This window comes from Protobothrops mucrosquamatus, unplaced genomic scaffold (assembly GCF_001527695.2).
Source record: "Protobothrops mucrosquamatus isolate PMUCROS unplaced genomic scaffold, P.Mucros_1.0 scaffold325, whole genome shotgun sequence".
NCBI lineage: Eukaryota > Metazoa > Chordata > Lepidosauria > Squamata > Viperidae > Protobothrops > Protobothrops mucrosquamatus.
The window spans coordinates 803,392-818,655 of NW_015386664.1; the positions used below are offsets into that span (position 1 = coordinate 803,392).

Consider the following 15,264-nt stretch of genomic DNA (forward strand, 5'->3'; position numbering starts at 1 on the left):
TTTATATCAGGCGTCTTCAAACTTGGCCCTTTTATGACTTGTGGACTTCAACTCCCAGAATTCCTCAGCCAGCCAAGTCATAAAAGGGCCAAGTTTGAAGACACCTACCTTATATTGTATAGTGCAGTGGTGGCGAACCTATGGCACCCGTGCCAGAGGCAGCACTCAGAGCCCTCTCTGTGGGCACCCGTGCCATGCCCTGGAGATGGAACCGTCCCTCTTCAACCAGCTGCCCGCTAACTCGCCGAGGTCCCATGTGGCCAGATGCATTCCAGCACGGCTGGTTTTCCTCCCCCCTGTCCCATCTCTCCTGGCCTCGCATGTTCTCCTTTTCCCGGGGAACAACCCACTACATCGCCTCCTCAGCTGTTGGCTGGCTGGCCAGCTCAGAGGCAGCTTCTCTGAACTGCTGGCAGCAGGCTGCGGATCCCCAGAGTGCGCCAGTCGAGGGGCCAGCAGGCTGTGGCTGCTGATGGCCACTGTCAGTCCCCATGTGCTCGCTGGCCTTTGTGTTCAGGGGCCAATGGTGTCAGGCAGGAGATACCCCAGCCCCTGCCTTGCCTTGTGACAATGGCACCCCCACCCTGCCTCACCTCACCCCACAGGATGAGCCTCCTGCCCACCACCCCACCTGCCTGAGACCCCCTGGATCTCCCCCAATCCTCCCCGGCTCCCACAGGTGTCCCTCCTCACAAGCAACATCGAGGTGACCACGCCCACCTTGGCCATATCCAACCAGTCTGCCATGACCACCACAGCCACGCCCACCCAGTGGGCCACACCCACCTGGCACCTGGTGATAAATAAGTGGGTTTTGGGTTGCAGTTTGGGCACTCGGTCTCTAAAAGGTTTGCCGTCACTGGTATAGTGTATGTAACCCTTCTCATATTGGCCTATGTTTTTTTTTTCATGTTAGGAGAAGCCTTTCCAAATTCTACAATGATGGTCTTTGTCTTAGAAACACACTGGTGAACATTCTATAGAGTAAAGTGTAATTGTTATGTTATGATAAAGCTAGTAATATCACAAAATATTCAATACAATCTTAACAATGACTTCTAGATTGTGTATTTCTGTTTTTTTCTGTCCATGTACACACACACATATTTCTAACTCCAAATAACATCAAGTATCATGGTATTTATGGAAACTATTATGCAAAATGTCAGTATCAGCAGTGTTAAATTCCAAGTTATGAGGATTTCCTATTTCCCAAATAGTGGGCCTAAGCAAGGTGGGGCAGCACTAACTGATTTAGTGATGTAAAAAAAAAAGCTAACTAAAGTTAATTTCAGATACTACTACTACTACTACTACTACTACTACTACTACTACTACTACTACTACTACTACTGCTATAGTCATGTTGGGAGTGCTGAAGTGCTTATAGGATTAGCCAGTGATGCAACCATTGCGCAGGGGACTTCCAAATGGAGGGTCCTTTCATGTCCCCATTAAGCTGCCCACAGAAGTGGTACCCATCTGTCTACTCACAGTCACCAGCTTTCAAACTGCTGGGTCAGCAGGAGCTGGAGTGAGTGATGGGAGCTCACCCTGTCCCATAGTAGCAACTGGGTTTCAAATGCAAGCGTCCTAACCATGTGAGCCACCATATTTCTATAAATTCCAGTTAACATTTAAATTGGAAATTGTCCGAAAATTCTAGCCTTGTAACCTGGGCAGGGAAGTGGAAAATCTACCCTAGAAAGCAATAGCAAACTGCTTCCATATTGTAGCCAGAAAACTATAAAAGTGTATCCATTAGGGACTGAGCTCAGTATCTTTTTTTGTTGTTAGTTGCAAAGTCGTGTCCGACCCATCGCAACCCCATGAACAACGTTCCTCCAGGCCTTCCTGTCCTCTACCATCTTCTGGAGTCCAATTAAGTTCACGCCTACTGCTTCAGTGACTCCATCCAGCTACCTCATTCTTTGTCGTCCCCTTCTTCTATTGCCCTCAATCTTTCCCAGCATTAGGCCCTTCTCCAGTGAGTCCTTCCTTCTTTAAATGCAATGGAATATGATTCTAAGTAAACAATGTAAGCATATAAACATATATACATGGAAAAGTCTGTGTACTATGAGTATATTACAATGATATATGTACTGTGCCTTCACTGGACTACAGATGGATTCAGAAGCTTGACATTTTACTCTGATCCCTTAGACTTCACCAAAAGATTTTTCTATATTTAGTTTCTAGAATGAACAAACATTTGGTCTCCAAAATAACTTGTAAGGCTCAAGAAAAATTATCCAAACACAACTCTGGATATAGATACGGTAGCTAGACAGAGATTTCCTTAGCATATATGATAATTTTGTTTCTTTTTTCTGGTTTAGAGGCCTCTAAAGCTAGAAAATTAATAGTCATGTGCAAGTGTTCCTATTCCTCTTTAGAACTATTTTACTCCTATTCATCTAGTTCAGAATCACCTAAAATACAAAGGGCACGAATAGAGCACCTATGACTATGGGAGTCCACAGTGGCATAATAGTCAGTAATTTCTGAAGGTAGAAAAATCTATCAGATTGACAGGAAGCTCTAATGAACAACAACATCAAGATAAAAAGTAAAAAGGAGAAAAAGACAACTTGCCTAATTCACAACAATGTTAACTAAGGAACCTTAGAGACTAATAAATTGCTGCTGTACCGAAAAAGGCACCGAAAAAATATGAATACAACTACATCTTACAAAGACAATAGACCTGATCCAATTTTGGCACAGTCAAGTAGGAAGGCATTTACAAAGCAGACTCAAAAAGCAAATTAAGGAGTAAATTCTTTCTTGGGTCCCACATCAGGACTCCCTGACTCAGCTCCCATTCAGACTTACCTAAAAAATGGTTAGCTTGAGGAGGTCATTTCATCTAAAGTTAAAATAATGGATCAATGATAGGATCAGATATCTATTTATAGTAACAAATAATGCCTTAGGATAGACCCTTTGTTACTAGTCAAATATAAAGTGAAGCTTTTGATTTTATAAACTGTGATAGAGTTGCTTTGGGGTGATTTGGTGGGGTGGATTAACAAATATCTTGTTTAATTAATTTAAAATATTTATATTTTATGCAGCCTGAAAGACTCTCAGATCTTATTATTTCCACTCAGTCACTTCTTTAATATATTATGTTACAGCTTGGGTCCCCTTCAGCTATTTTGGAAGGCAGTTATATGAAAATCTATACGATGCTTGAATATCCATGTTAGATATGGTATGGAATTTACTACCCACATACTAACATACTAACTGAACTAATGCTTTTACACAGATATTAGAATCTGTTTTATTTCCCTTATTCTAGTAAAATATTCAAGTCATTCTGATACCTTTTACATACAAATTCTTCTTTCCCATCAGAGCGACGCTACCCTCCTGGAGATTGCCAAATTCTCTTAGGCTGCCAGCCAAATTCACTAATCCCCATTCCTTAACACTGTATAACTTTTGAACAGAAATATATGTATAGACAGAAATAATAAACAAATATTGTAAGATCTATCTTAGAATTTTAGTTTAATGTCTTAGTTTTAGATAAATAACATTCTATTTCTTAACTTTAGTGACACAGCTGATACTGGTCATAATAGAGGTAATAATATTCAGTACTATTTTTTATCTTGTTTTTTATATTTATTCTTTCTATTTTACTTTTAACAGCTTGTTAATTTTTTCGCCAAGTTTTTTATTAATTTTACAATATTACATTTACATATTTGAAAAGTAGCGTGGTGGCTGAGCACAGTAATTCCATTACATTTGAATATCATCAGTACAAATCTCAAAGTATTACAACAACTAATTCACTCTCTTTCCCCCATAATATCTACTGTCATATTGGAACCAATACAGTTCTTTGTAAACATTCAAACTTTTAGCCAATCAGTAACCTGATGGTTAATTTTCTCTTAATATTTTAATTTAACATTTAATATTTATTTTTTCCAGATTTTTAATTAAACACAATTCCTTTATCACAATTCCTCATACATTCTAATATTTAAAATACACACCTTGTATATAAATTCTACCATCTATCTTACCAATCTAATAAGACAGTATAATATTCTTATTTCAATAAATTTCTAGATTTTATGTGACCAAAATTTTCTTTATCTCAAATTGTTACAATATCTTGTATTCATAGAATACATATTCTATCCATTTAAATATATTCTATTTTAGATCTCATATATAGATCAAAACCCCAATCTTTTTCAATCTTATTCTAGCTTTTTTTCCTGCCAAGTCATTTTTCCATATCTTTGCCTTTAAATCATCAAAAAAGTATCCTTGTATTGTTGTAGCTATTGTTTGATGTTGATAAGAGCATCCAGTTGATGTTTTCTTAAGAGGACTAGTTGATTTAGCTGGTAGTCTCTTTGTTTTTCCAGTTCGATGCAGTTGTCCCGAAGTATTTAACTTCTCTTTCATCTGTTTTTCTTTTTTCTTTTCAAATTCCTTCTGGTTTATAAGAAAAGTCCTTTCCCTGTTCAATATTATCAATTTCTTTTTGTGTTTTCCATTATCTGTATTTGTTGAGTATCTAAGTCTTCTGTCATAGCATTTAGTTGTTTCACTTTCTCTATAGAATTCTGTATAGATAATTCTTTGGTTGAAGTCATAGTTTGAGTTTGCATATCCAGACTTATACGTAAAGTTTGGATCATCGCTTTTAACATACAAAGACTTTGTTCCTGTACTTCCTCTGTAGAAGAAATCCATTCCTGTTCTTCTTCCACTGTAGTATATTAAACTCAAAAAAAAGAAACTTACAATCAGAAAGTCCACCAAATGGGGAGCTGAGTTTTTTGCAGATGGTGTTTCAAGCTTGCTTTATATCTTATCTATTTTCAAAGCTGTCAACAAGTCTCTTGAAGAATAGCAGGTTACGTCTTATAGTTAGTTGGATCTTTTTAGCCCCACCTCTATTTTAAGAGGGAAAAACCCCAAATCTTCAATAGTAATTAGAGTGAAAATCAGAGAAGAAAAATATAGAAAGTAGAAAGTTACAAATCTTATAATCCACCAATTTTAGGAAATAGGATTCCAATTAAGATCTCAGTATTTTTCCAATGTTTTAAAACTCCCAAGTGGTTGATAGCTGCTGTTTCTGGAGGGAGGGCTAGAATCCCCCTTCCCTCACCACAGGGGGGAAAGTACTTTAGCAGCTTATGCAGGTAATTAAGTAATTAGGATGTAAGAGAGGCAAACCTCACCCAGTCCTGTCCACGCTGCTTTGAAGTTGCCAGATGGTAATGTGACTTCGGCTGTTAGCAGCCTAGGGACGAGCCATATTTCTATGGCTGGTCCTTTCATCTGTCGGTTTGGAGGGATCGCCTTCTCTGACGGGAGAGTTGCTGTTCTCCCGTGATCCAGCGAAAGCCCCTCCTTGCTGGTCACCTCTTCGGGACAACTTTTGGCCCTTTTAGGCCCCCCCAGCGATGCGAAACTGAACGGGGGAGAGAGAGCAAGTCTCCCAGCCATCCATGGCGGCCGCACGATGAACCAGAAGCCTTTAACAGCTTGTTAATTGTTTGCTTTATACTGGCTATTCGCTAAAATAAACTTTGAACTGAACTGACATAGCTTTTTTTATTATTATGTTAGATTTTTTTGTAATCTGTCTTTTTATTTTTTCTCTCTATGTGTCCACTCAAGATGATGATATTAATACTGTACATCTGCCTTCTATTTTCCCCACAATATCAACTTTGTGAGGTGGAGTGGGCTAAGAGAGAGTGACTGGCCCCAGGTCAACCAACCAGCTTTTATGACTAAGAGAGGCCTAGAATTCGCAATCTCCTGGTTTCTAGGACACTACCTTCACCACATCAAGCTAGCTTGAGTGGAAGCTATGGGTTTGTTCTCCTATGTTGTGCCATGCGTTTATGGAGCAGTGAGCCATGTGCAGATCTGTACATTGGGGAAACAAAACAACCACTCCATAAACACACGGCACAACATAGGACAACAAACCCTTCAGGACAAGATTCGGCAGTCTATCTGCATTTAAAAGACCAAGGCCACTTTTTGGAAGACAGCAAAGTCCACATTTTGGACAGAGAGGACCCCTGGTTTGAAAGCGGGGTCAAAGAGGCCCTCTATGTCAAAACTGTACAGCCCTCTCTCAACAGAGGGGGAGGGTTATGCATCATTTATGTTTAGTCTACAACACAGTTCTTTCAATAGTTCCAAGAAGGCTCCACACCCATTTGCACTACTCAGGTGACCCTCAGATAAACCTCCAGGGGGCCTCAACGACTCTCTAAAAGAATGCAAATGACCAGCTATCTGCAAGGACTATAAATCCTTCCATTTCCCCATCATCCAGTCAGAGCTGAAGAAACTTCTTGAATGAGAAGCAAAACGTCTTCAAAGAAAAACAGGAAAGTCCAGATGCCTTGTGAAAAAGCATCTTTGGGACACCTAAGTGCTATTGCTATCCTTAATTTTCCTTTCTTCACTATGGAGTTGACCCTAAAGCAGCTGAACCGGAGGTGACCCATACACTTTTGGGAAGGAGAAACCTTTCCATATTGCAGGAAAGAAGAGCCAATAGCACAAGCTACCTTTCTCTAACTGGGTTTCCTATTAACAGATTCTAAAGCAAATGACTTAATGTAGTAAATCTGAAAAATGAATTAATAAATGAATGAGGGAATACTATTTCACTAAGTTCCAGAAAACAGTTTGCTGCCATCTATTGATCAAGCATCCCAGAGTGAATCATTACTGTGGAATCCTAACAGACTCAGTACCAAGACTATTCCCTCTCTCTCCGCTCTCCCTGAGGGCCAAAAAGGGCAAGTGCCTCCAGAATCCGCTGTAGTACAGTCTGTTTGTTCCCATAAGCTTCCTGCCAAGAGAAATGTCACTCAAAACAATTCTAACCAACCCAGATAATCCCAAGAAGATACTGTCAGGTTTTATCAACCTGTGCAAAAGGGACTTTCTGAATCTGGCCTTGGTTTGCATGCTGTATTTGCCAGCAACATGTATGCTGCTTCTGTAAGAAACCAGGAGAAGTGGAAAGAACGGTTCTTTGCTTATTTCCTTTGTGCAGTTTTTCAAAGGAAATCAAACTAGAAACACATTTGTTTTCCCCAGAGGAATTGACTGTTCCAGTTTCTCTATTGGTACCTCATGCTGTTGCTAGGCTGCGGCTTCAGTTAGAGATTTTCACTCTCCCCCTCCAAATGTGTCTGAGATTTTCATTCGTTTGTTAAACACACCTCTGGAATTATATTCTGATGTTTCTTAAATGTGAGTCACCTAATGAACATCTTTGTTTTTCAGCCTATTCTAACAAGCCCTGGGTCATCACTGGAGCACATATTAAGTAGTCTATGCTTGCAAATGTTCATCTATTCTGGATAGTGGAAAACAGTATATGATTGTTCTTGTGCTATTTTTTGTTTTTCTGCTGTCTTAATAATTTCATCCTGATTGAGGCATTTCTACAAATGTGTGGTGATATTTCAAATGACATTTTTTCATTGCTTTTTTCCTTATTTCAAAAGCATGAACAGTTTAATCTGATGTGAAGCTTTCCATAATCAATTGATGGAGCATCTTTTTGGTATCAAAGATCTGATACCAGAAACAAATGGAATATGATTGAGCATGTTTCTATGTCCCTGAAAAATGGAAAAAAAATCCTACAAAAAGGCTTTCTAGGCAGATAAGTGCAACTTGTCAGGAAAAAAAATCCATCTTAGATTATGACATTACTATATAAAAATAGTACACCAAAAATAAATACATAAAAACAAAACATAGGTTTAAAAACAGACTAATTACATGACACATGCTCAACATTCAGTTTCATCAATATTCATTATATCTAGAATTAGCAGACACCAGATAAGATAAAGCAGATGCAAACTCTTATAAAATACTAGAATAATAGAAATATTAAGTCTTAGAAATTCTGTTTAATGCAGTCAACAAAGAGCTCACCTAGAATGTATATCAAATACTTCCATAATGAAGTCATTTTTAGATTTGGGTAACAACTTTGAAAATTAAACTCTGTTAAGCAGTGTCCAATAAAAACTGCAGACATTTATTCCCTCTTACTTTTTTTTAAACTTCTACATTATGGAGGAAATTCTATTGAAAAAGAAGAAATACAGTCGATTCCAGGGACAATATATCATAACTTTAAGAACTGTGAATGGAAATCCCAACAACCATCAATAAAAATATAATTGCTTTAACTGAAAAACATGCCCATAGATTTGATTTGTACATTGGAAGGAATGGTTCTTCATGCCCAAAGCCATGAAGAGAACAGGGAATCATCCTGAGAATACAGATACATAAAACCTAATGGCTGCTTGTCTTCAAGCCTCAGCACAGCAGGGTTAAATTCTCTTTCCCTTTTTGTGTAATTGTAGCATTGAAAAGAGGGCAGCCATTGACCAAGCCATCTGATTGCCCAAGGTCTTGAAAGTACAGTGATGTTACATCAACATTGTCTGGATGTTGAGTCATGACAACTGGACTTATTTTATTATTGCTTTGAAATGGTTCACTGTCCATCCAAACAAGCTTCTTCAGTCTGAACAAGTTGGTTAGGGAAATCTGAGTAGGCAGAGAATCATTGGAATGTGCCGGCTCCTAAAATTCTTAGGGGTATTCCTCAGGGTTTCTTCCCCAAAGTGTGTGGCAATATGTTAATGGAGATTTTCAGTCATCCAGGCAGAATTGTCTGGAAATTGAGTCATGGCAACTGGATTTATTTTCCTGTTGGTGCAGAAGAAACCCTGAGGTTGGTGTGAGAATTTTAGGAAATGGCGCATTCCAACGACTCTCTGCCGACTCAGATTCCCCTAACTAACTTGTTCAGACTGAAGAACTGCTTGGATAGGCAGTGAAATGTCTCAAACCAGTAAGAAAATAAATCCAGTTGCCAGACAATTCTACCTGGAGTACTGAGAACCTTATCGACATCCTGTTTGAAAAATAGAGGAATAAGAAATGAAAAGGCCAGACAAAATTTGGGGATCCTAAAACATTGAAGCTTTTAATGCAGAGAAAAAAAAAACCACATAGATCGCAAAAATTAAGAAAGGAGATGAGAAAAGCATTCCTCTATTTTTATACATGTAATCAGACATATACTATGACACAGCTTTTATGTGAAATTATATTAACTACATTTTCTCTACTTGAAAATTTCTGATGAATTAGATATCCAATCACAAACAATGCTTTGTGATTTTTCCTAATAAGAAACACTGTTAACTAGAATAAATAATCCTATATTCCATATGCCTATGTTTGTCTGTTGCAATTCTAAAAGGACTGAATATACATCGCCTTACTTAAAGAGAAGATCCTTAATATAGCATTACTCAAATAAAACAAGGACTGGCTAAGCCACATATATACACATGCAAATGTCTGTAATTATTACAAAGGGGGCGATGTTTCTTATCCTGATGAATGTCCTAGAAAGGTGAATTTAAACAGTTGTAGATGTAAAGAACAGAAACTGGAATTATCATGAATTTATAAATTTAAGTTTAATTCTGAATGGCTACTTTTAACATTTTCTACAACAAAAATAGAATTCAGTTGACAAGTCTGAGGTCGGAAGGTCAAACCTTGTCTCCTTAACTGAAGTAGTTAAGATACAACTCTAGCTTTTATATTAATACTCATCACTGAAAATATTCCTTCCCTTTTCCCATTTCTGTGACCTCTTTCAAACAACAAAGACTACATATGAGATACAGTACAACTACTGTAGGTAGGGAGCAGAAGATGGCCTCTGCTGCTCAAATCTTGGGATACTTTAGCTTCCTCACACTTTTATAAACCCTGGAGCCAGTATGTTAAGTCCCTGGAAATTCTTTTTCCCCCCTTTCTTTTAATTAGAACACCAGGTTTTAGAATACAGAGTTCTATTAGTGATAAATCAATGATAAGGTAAGAGGTACAAATGCAAGAAATCCATGTGCTATAAGCATTTGCTCAGTCCAGCAATTCCTTTTATTATCAGAACTAACTTTACTTTTTTGCACACACACAAAAAAAAACCTTACTTCAGATTTCCCCTTCCGCACACCATTTCATCTTCATTTCAACATCCTAATTCAGTCTTTTTGTTGTTTTCGTTATAGAGTTGGGAATAAGAAACCTCCCATTGCATATCCCTTTGAAATTTACCAGGGGATGCTAATTTGCCTTTGACTTATATCCTTTGGAATTATTCAAAAGACTGCTTGTCTATGAGTAGGAAATTCTATACTGCACTTGACAGGCTACTGCTAAAAATTTACAGTGCAATGATTGCTAAGGACAACATTTTAAATTATTTCCCCTTAATCCATTCAATTAATTATGTCACCTCATTTTATGCATTTTTGCAATTTTCAAGCAAATGAGAGGCATGTATGTCCTCAAGAAAAGAGCTCAGATGTCATTTTTCATTACAGCAAGAAACAGAAGACAGCCCCAACTGCTAAGAACAGGGATAGATATAGCAAAGGAATTAGCTATCCACTGACTCACTTGAAATTAGATGCCAGATGTCTAGGAACTAAAGATCTAGTAATAATTCTCTATTTTCCAAGATACTGTATGTAGAATGTTAAATAAGGATGTTTGTATTTTAAAAATATTTTTAAAAGGAAATATTTTTAGAGGAATGTAAAAATGCAGATCTCACACCACTAAGAACCCTTCTCTCTCATCTGGTGGATTTGTCAGATAGGCATCAAGCTCAAGAACAGTATTCACATTTTTTAAAGGTTTATATTTATTTTTTGCACATACATTGTTTTGGTGCCATTTCCTCAGCACTGCTTAACTTTTTGTTAATTTGAGTCTTATGCTTCAGTCAAAAGTTGCTGGAGATGAAATGAAGCAGATTATAACTATGGGATGTCTTCTTAAATGGGGATGCGTCACTATAGTTAAAACTTTATGAGGAGTTGCTGTCCTAACATACAATCCCTGCTGTTTTGAAGGTGGTGGTAGAAAAAGCCCCCTCAGCAATTACTTATGTGCTCCTATAAAACTGGATATGAGTTCAGAATATATTACATAAATATAAAAATTCATAATGACATTTAGCATGATTCTATCTCCCCAAGGAATCTTAAGCACAGGATGCCAATTTAAGGGATATATGCCCTTTATACTCCTAAGATAGTATGAATGTAGTTTCTATTCACTCTGTGTACTCATTTTTTATGAAAAGTGTACATCTTTTCATATGATTTTCATGCAGCTGTAGACCAAATTTAACTGTGCTCTAAAAGAAGATACATATCTTCCCTACATAGCTTTCAGAGAAATTGGCAAATCCTTAAGGTACCTAAACACTTATTGGTAAGTATTTTTAAGTATGTTTAGTATCTTCAACCTGAACTTCACCAAAGGAATTTTAAAAACAAATCCACTTATAAAGTGCACACATAGCTAATTAATTTTTCCTAAATGTTTGAGCTTTTTCAACATTATTTATGGATCAAAGCTTCGTTAATATATAGTAGCTGCATGCTGAAATTTAAGACAGCTTATTCTAAGACTCTTTTCTTATTTCTAGTTTACTTGGGTCCATTGAGGATTTCCTTCTCAGCCAGGAAAATATCTCTGTATTCCTTATGGATTACTTCAAAATTACTTGCTTAGCCTGTAGGAACAAGTTTCCAGTTGGCCCATTTGGATCTCTCTCTATATCAATAATGAACATGCTACAAATTTAGCCCTTAATGGTTTGGTGAGAAGCTAGCATGGCTACCACTCAGGCACAGCAAGCTGCAGCAGTTCCAAATGTTAGCTGTCCTCTTCCTTGAACGTTGGCTATGCCATACAGTACAGAGGAATACTGATAGCCAACCACTTATGTAAGTCATCATAGACTAAAAGCCAATGCTAACACAGACCAAGGAGCCTTAAGTGAAATTCGACAAACAACGTAGTCCTTGAGTTCCTGGAGGAAAGATGGGATACACTTCTAACAAATTTTATAACAAGAAAGAGACAGAAAGGCTATTGCTAGCTGCACAAGACTTAGCCTTAAGAACAAATGCCGATAAAGTCAGAACTGAGAAAACAGCAACAGGCAGCAAATGCCATCTCCGCAAAGAAGCTGAAGGAACAGTGGACCACCTAGTTAGTTGCTGCAAGAAGACTGCACCTACAGATTTCAAATAACAGCATGGCAAAGTATCAACAATGTATTGCAATAGCTGCAAGAAATACCATATGTTTGCAAGCAAGAAATGGTGGGACCACCACATAGACAAAGTTGTAGAAAATGAAGATGCTAAAATGCTCTGGGACTTTAGAATTCAAATAGACAAGCACCTGCCACATAATACCCCAGACTTAACAATTGTCAATAAGAAAGACAAAAATGTCTGGATAGTAGATGCATCACTCGGCAGTATCCAGGGACAGTACAAAAAAAAGAGAAAAGAACTGGAGAACAATCATAAAATATAAAGACCTGCAAATGGATATAGAATGACTGTGGCAAAAGAAAGCAAAGATAGTACTAATCCCAAAACAAAAATTACCATCAATTGCAGAAGACAGCTTTACTTGGAACATCATGAGACATCATGAGACAATACATTTAACACCATCACTGGCCCATCCCAGGTGCTTGGGAAACACTCTATAGATGGATAAAAAATGTGAAACCCAGTCTAAACATCTGGCTGACTGTGCAACTAGCCATTATAATAAATCCTTCAACTTCTATTTTGTGAAGAAGCATTTGTCCCCTTTTGAATTTGGCTTATCTTACCACTGAACTTCATAGTGCTTGATGTAAATTCTACAGATACATAATGGGGATCTAAATGAATTAATAACAACATTTTGTATTTTTTTAATCTACCCAACTATAATTCATAATGTGTAATACTAAGAATTTCTAGGCTCTCTATTAGGATGAAAAAGAAATCACAGATGCTCTAAGAATCTTCATAATGGTAATGGTTTTGATTTGGATAGTATAACTGGGGAAATGATAAAACTATGATTATGAATTGCTCATGGAAGAGCTGATCTACCTGTTTAATGTACATGAGTATTCTATGTTTTTGCTTCACAATTGCAGAAATGTTGATATTGTTCTCTTATACAAACAGAAATTAGCAAGAGTGAATGCAAAAAAAAAAAAAACACTGCAGAGGAAGAGATTTCAGCATACTTGTGAAACTGATTTGTGAAATTCTAACTGAAAGAGTTTGAAATAAGAAAGAGCAAAAGTTGGGAAGTACACTATAGTGTTATGCCAGGCCGAGGATGCATAGTCCAGAATTTTGGCTTTCAACAAGTCATCACGGTGTATGAATTTGTGAAAGTTCACTCCATTTTTTTACTGATGAAAGATTATGAGAAGGTAAAACATATGATAAAATTAATTGGGATTGAATTATGGAATTTGTACAAAGATGGAGCTCAAGTTTTGTTACTGAATATAATTATAGCCAGGGCTTTTTTTGTCATAGAACGCCCAGAATGGAGTTCCGGCACCTTTTTTGGATGGAATCTTGTAGGGCAGGCAAGGCGGGTTGTATGACATGTGTGAGTGTTCCAGCACTTTTTTTTTTTTACAAAAAAAGCACTGATTATAGCTAATGATGGAAACAAAGCAACCGTGAGAATAAATGAAGTAATATGTAAATGGCTCAAAACTGAGCAGGATTTGGTGACCAGAATGCAGCAACCCAATTCTTCCCTCCTGCAATTTTGCCATGGTCTGTCATGTAACAATTTTGCTACTGACACTTCTATTAATTTGGTATAACATTGTATCTCCTCTGAAAAAATGCCTTCAATACTCTCAATTTTGAGAAATACTTGGTATCCAATATAGTTTATATTGAAACGATGCCAGTATGTTTGAATGTTGATTGGAAGCCAGATTTCATTTACAAATTTGGAGCAGACTTTTGAGAACAAAGGCATCCTTTTCTTTGGGGCATGAAATTCCCATTGTTATCCACCATTGGAAATCTGCTTCTAAAAGGAATGGAACAGATATAATAGCTCACAAGAAAGAATAATTTATTCTCATCAGCTTAAAACAGCAGAGTTTCACTACTCTGATTTCTTGATGGTGAAATCTTACAAAGGCAAGCAGCATTGCTTCTAATTACAGCCTGGCAGTCTGACAATGAGGAAATCAGGGTAGCCAGGCAGGACTCTTCAGATATATCATTCTCAACGTACTCTTGTGCCTGGAGGGAAGGATTCATCTGAGAGCAGAAGTGGGATGTCCTAGAATTTCCAAAGTGATGTTAACCTATTCCGACAGGATGTCACTGCAGCTGCATCATGATGGAAGAAATAATTTATCTCTGCATAAGCATGGAGAATAGCTATGAGCTACTGTTTTTGAAGGGGCATTTTCCTAAACATGTTTGCAGACCCACAAGATATTATTGCAACTGCTGAATAGAGACCTCTTAAACTACCTTTCATAATAGAAAGTACAACTGAAGTAAATGAAAAAGCTGGGGCTTAATATTGGCTTATTCCTTTGTGCTCATGCTGGCACTGCCCTGAGGCAGATGGGAAGTGGATGGCATGCAAAGTTGTTCTAATTTATATAGGATTAACACTCATATGGTATCTATTCTAGGCATCTTCACTAGAGCCAGCTCCCAGGTGTCCTTATTGGCTTCCTGACAGATCTTCCCACATTTAAATGCTTAACTGTTCTCAATATATTCTTCATTTCTTTCCTCCCCTATAATTGCCAGTTTTAAACTTAAATCATAAGGGGTGGAGGGAAAGGGCAACAGATTCATGGAACAAACATGAGAAATCAGTCACAAACCTGTAGAAGGCAATGCATGTTTCAGAAGCTAAACAAGTAAGTCATATGTTCTTATTAAAATAATCCAGGAATGTTACAAGTTCTGACAGGTTCTTCCCTTCCCAAAAAGAGGTTTTAACAAGTTTTGACCTGTCAAAACATAACTCTGAGGATTTTTCTTTTAATTTGAATGTAGTTGGGATTTTTGTATTAATATTAATATTAATATTAATATTAATATTAATATTAATATTAATATTAATATTAATATTAATATTAATATTAATATTAATATTAATATTGATAAAGTTGGAAGGGACCTTGGAGGTCATCAAGTCCAACCCCCTGCTCAGGCAGGTAACCCTATACCATTTCGGACAAATGGCTGTCCAGTCTCTTCTTAAAAACCTCCAGTGTTGGAGCATTCACCGCTTCTGGAGGCCGGTTGTTCCACTGGTTAATTA

At 37.3% G+C, this 15,264-nt stretch overlaps 1 protein-coding gene across 1 annotated transcript in view; it reads right to left on the bottom strand.

Annotated features, from left to right (window-relative positions):
- Nucleotides 1-15,264, bottom strand: part of ARHGAP44 (Rho GTPase activating protein 44) — a 130,599-nt gene that overhangs the window by 53,772 nt on the left and 61,563 nt on the right. The window contains exon 6 of the mRNA XM_029284005.1: nucleotides 8,938-8,965. Within this exon, the coding sequence (XP_029139838.1) occupies nucleotides 8,938-8,965 (28 nt within the window). The remainder of the gene's footprint in view (nucleotides 1-8,937; nucleotides 8,966-15,264) is intronic.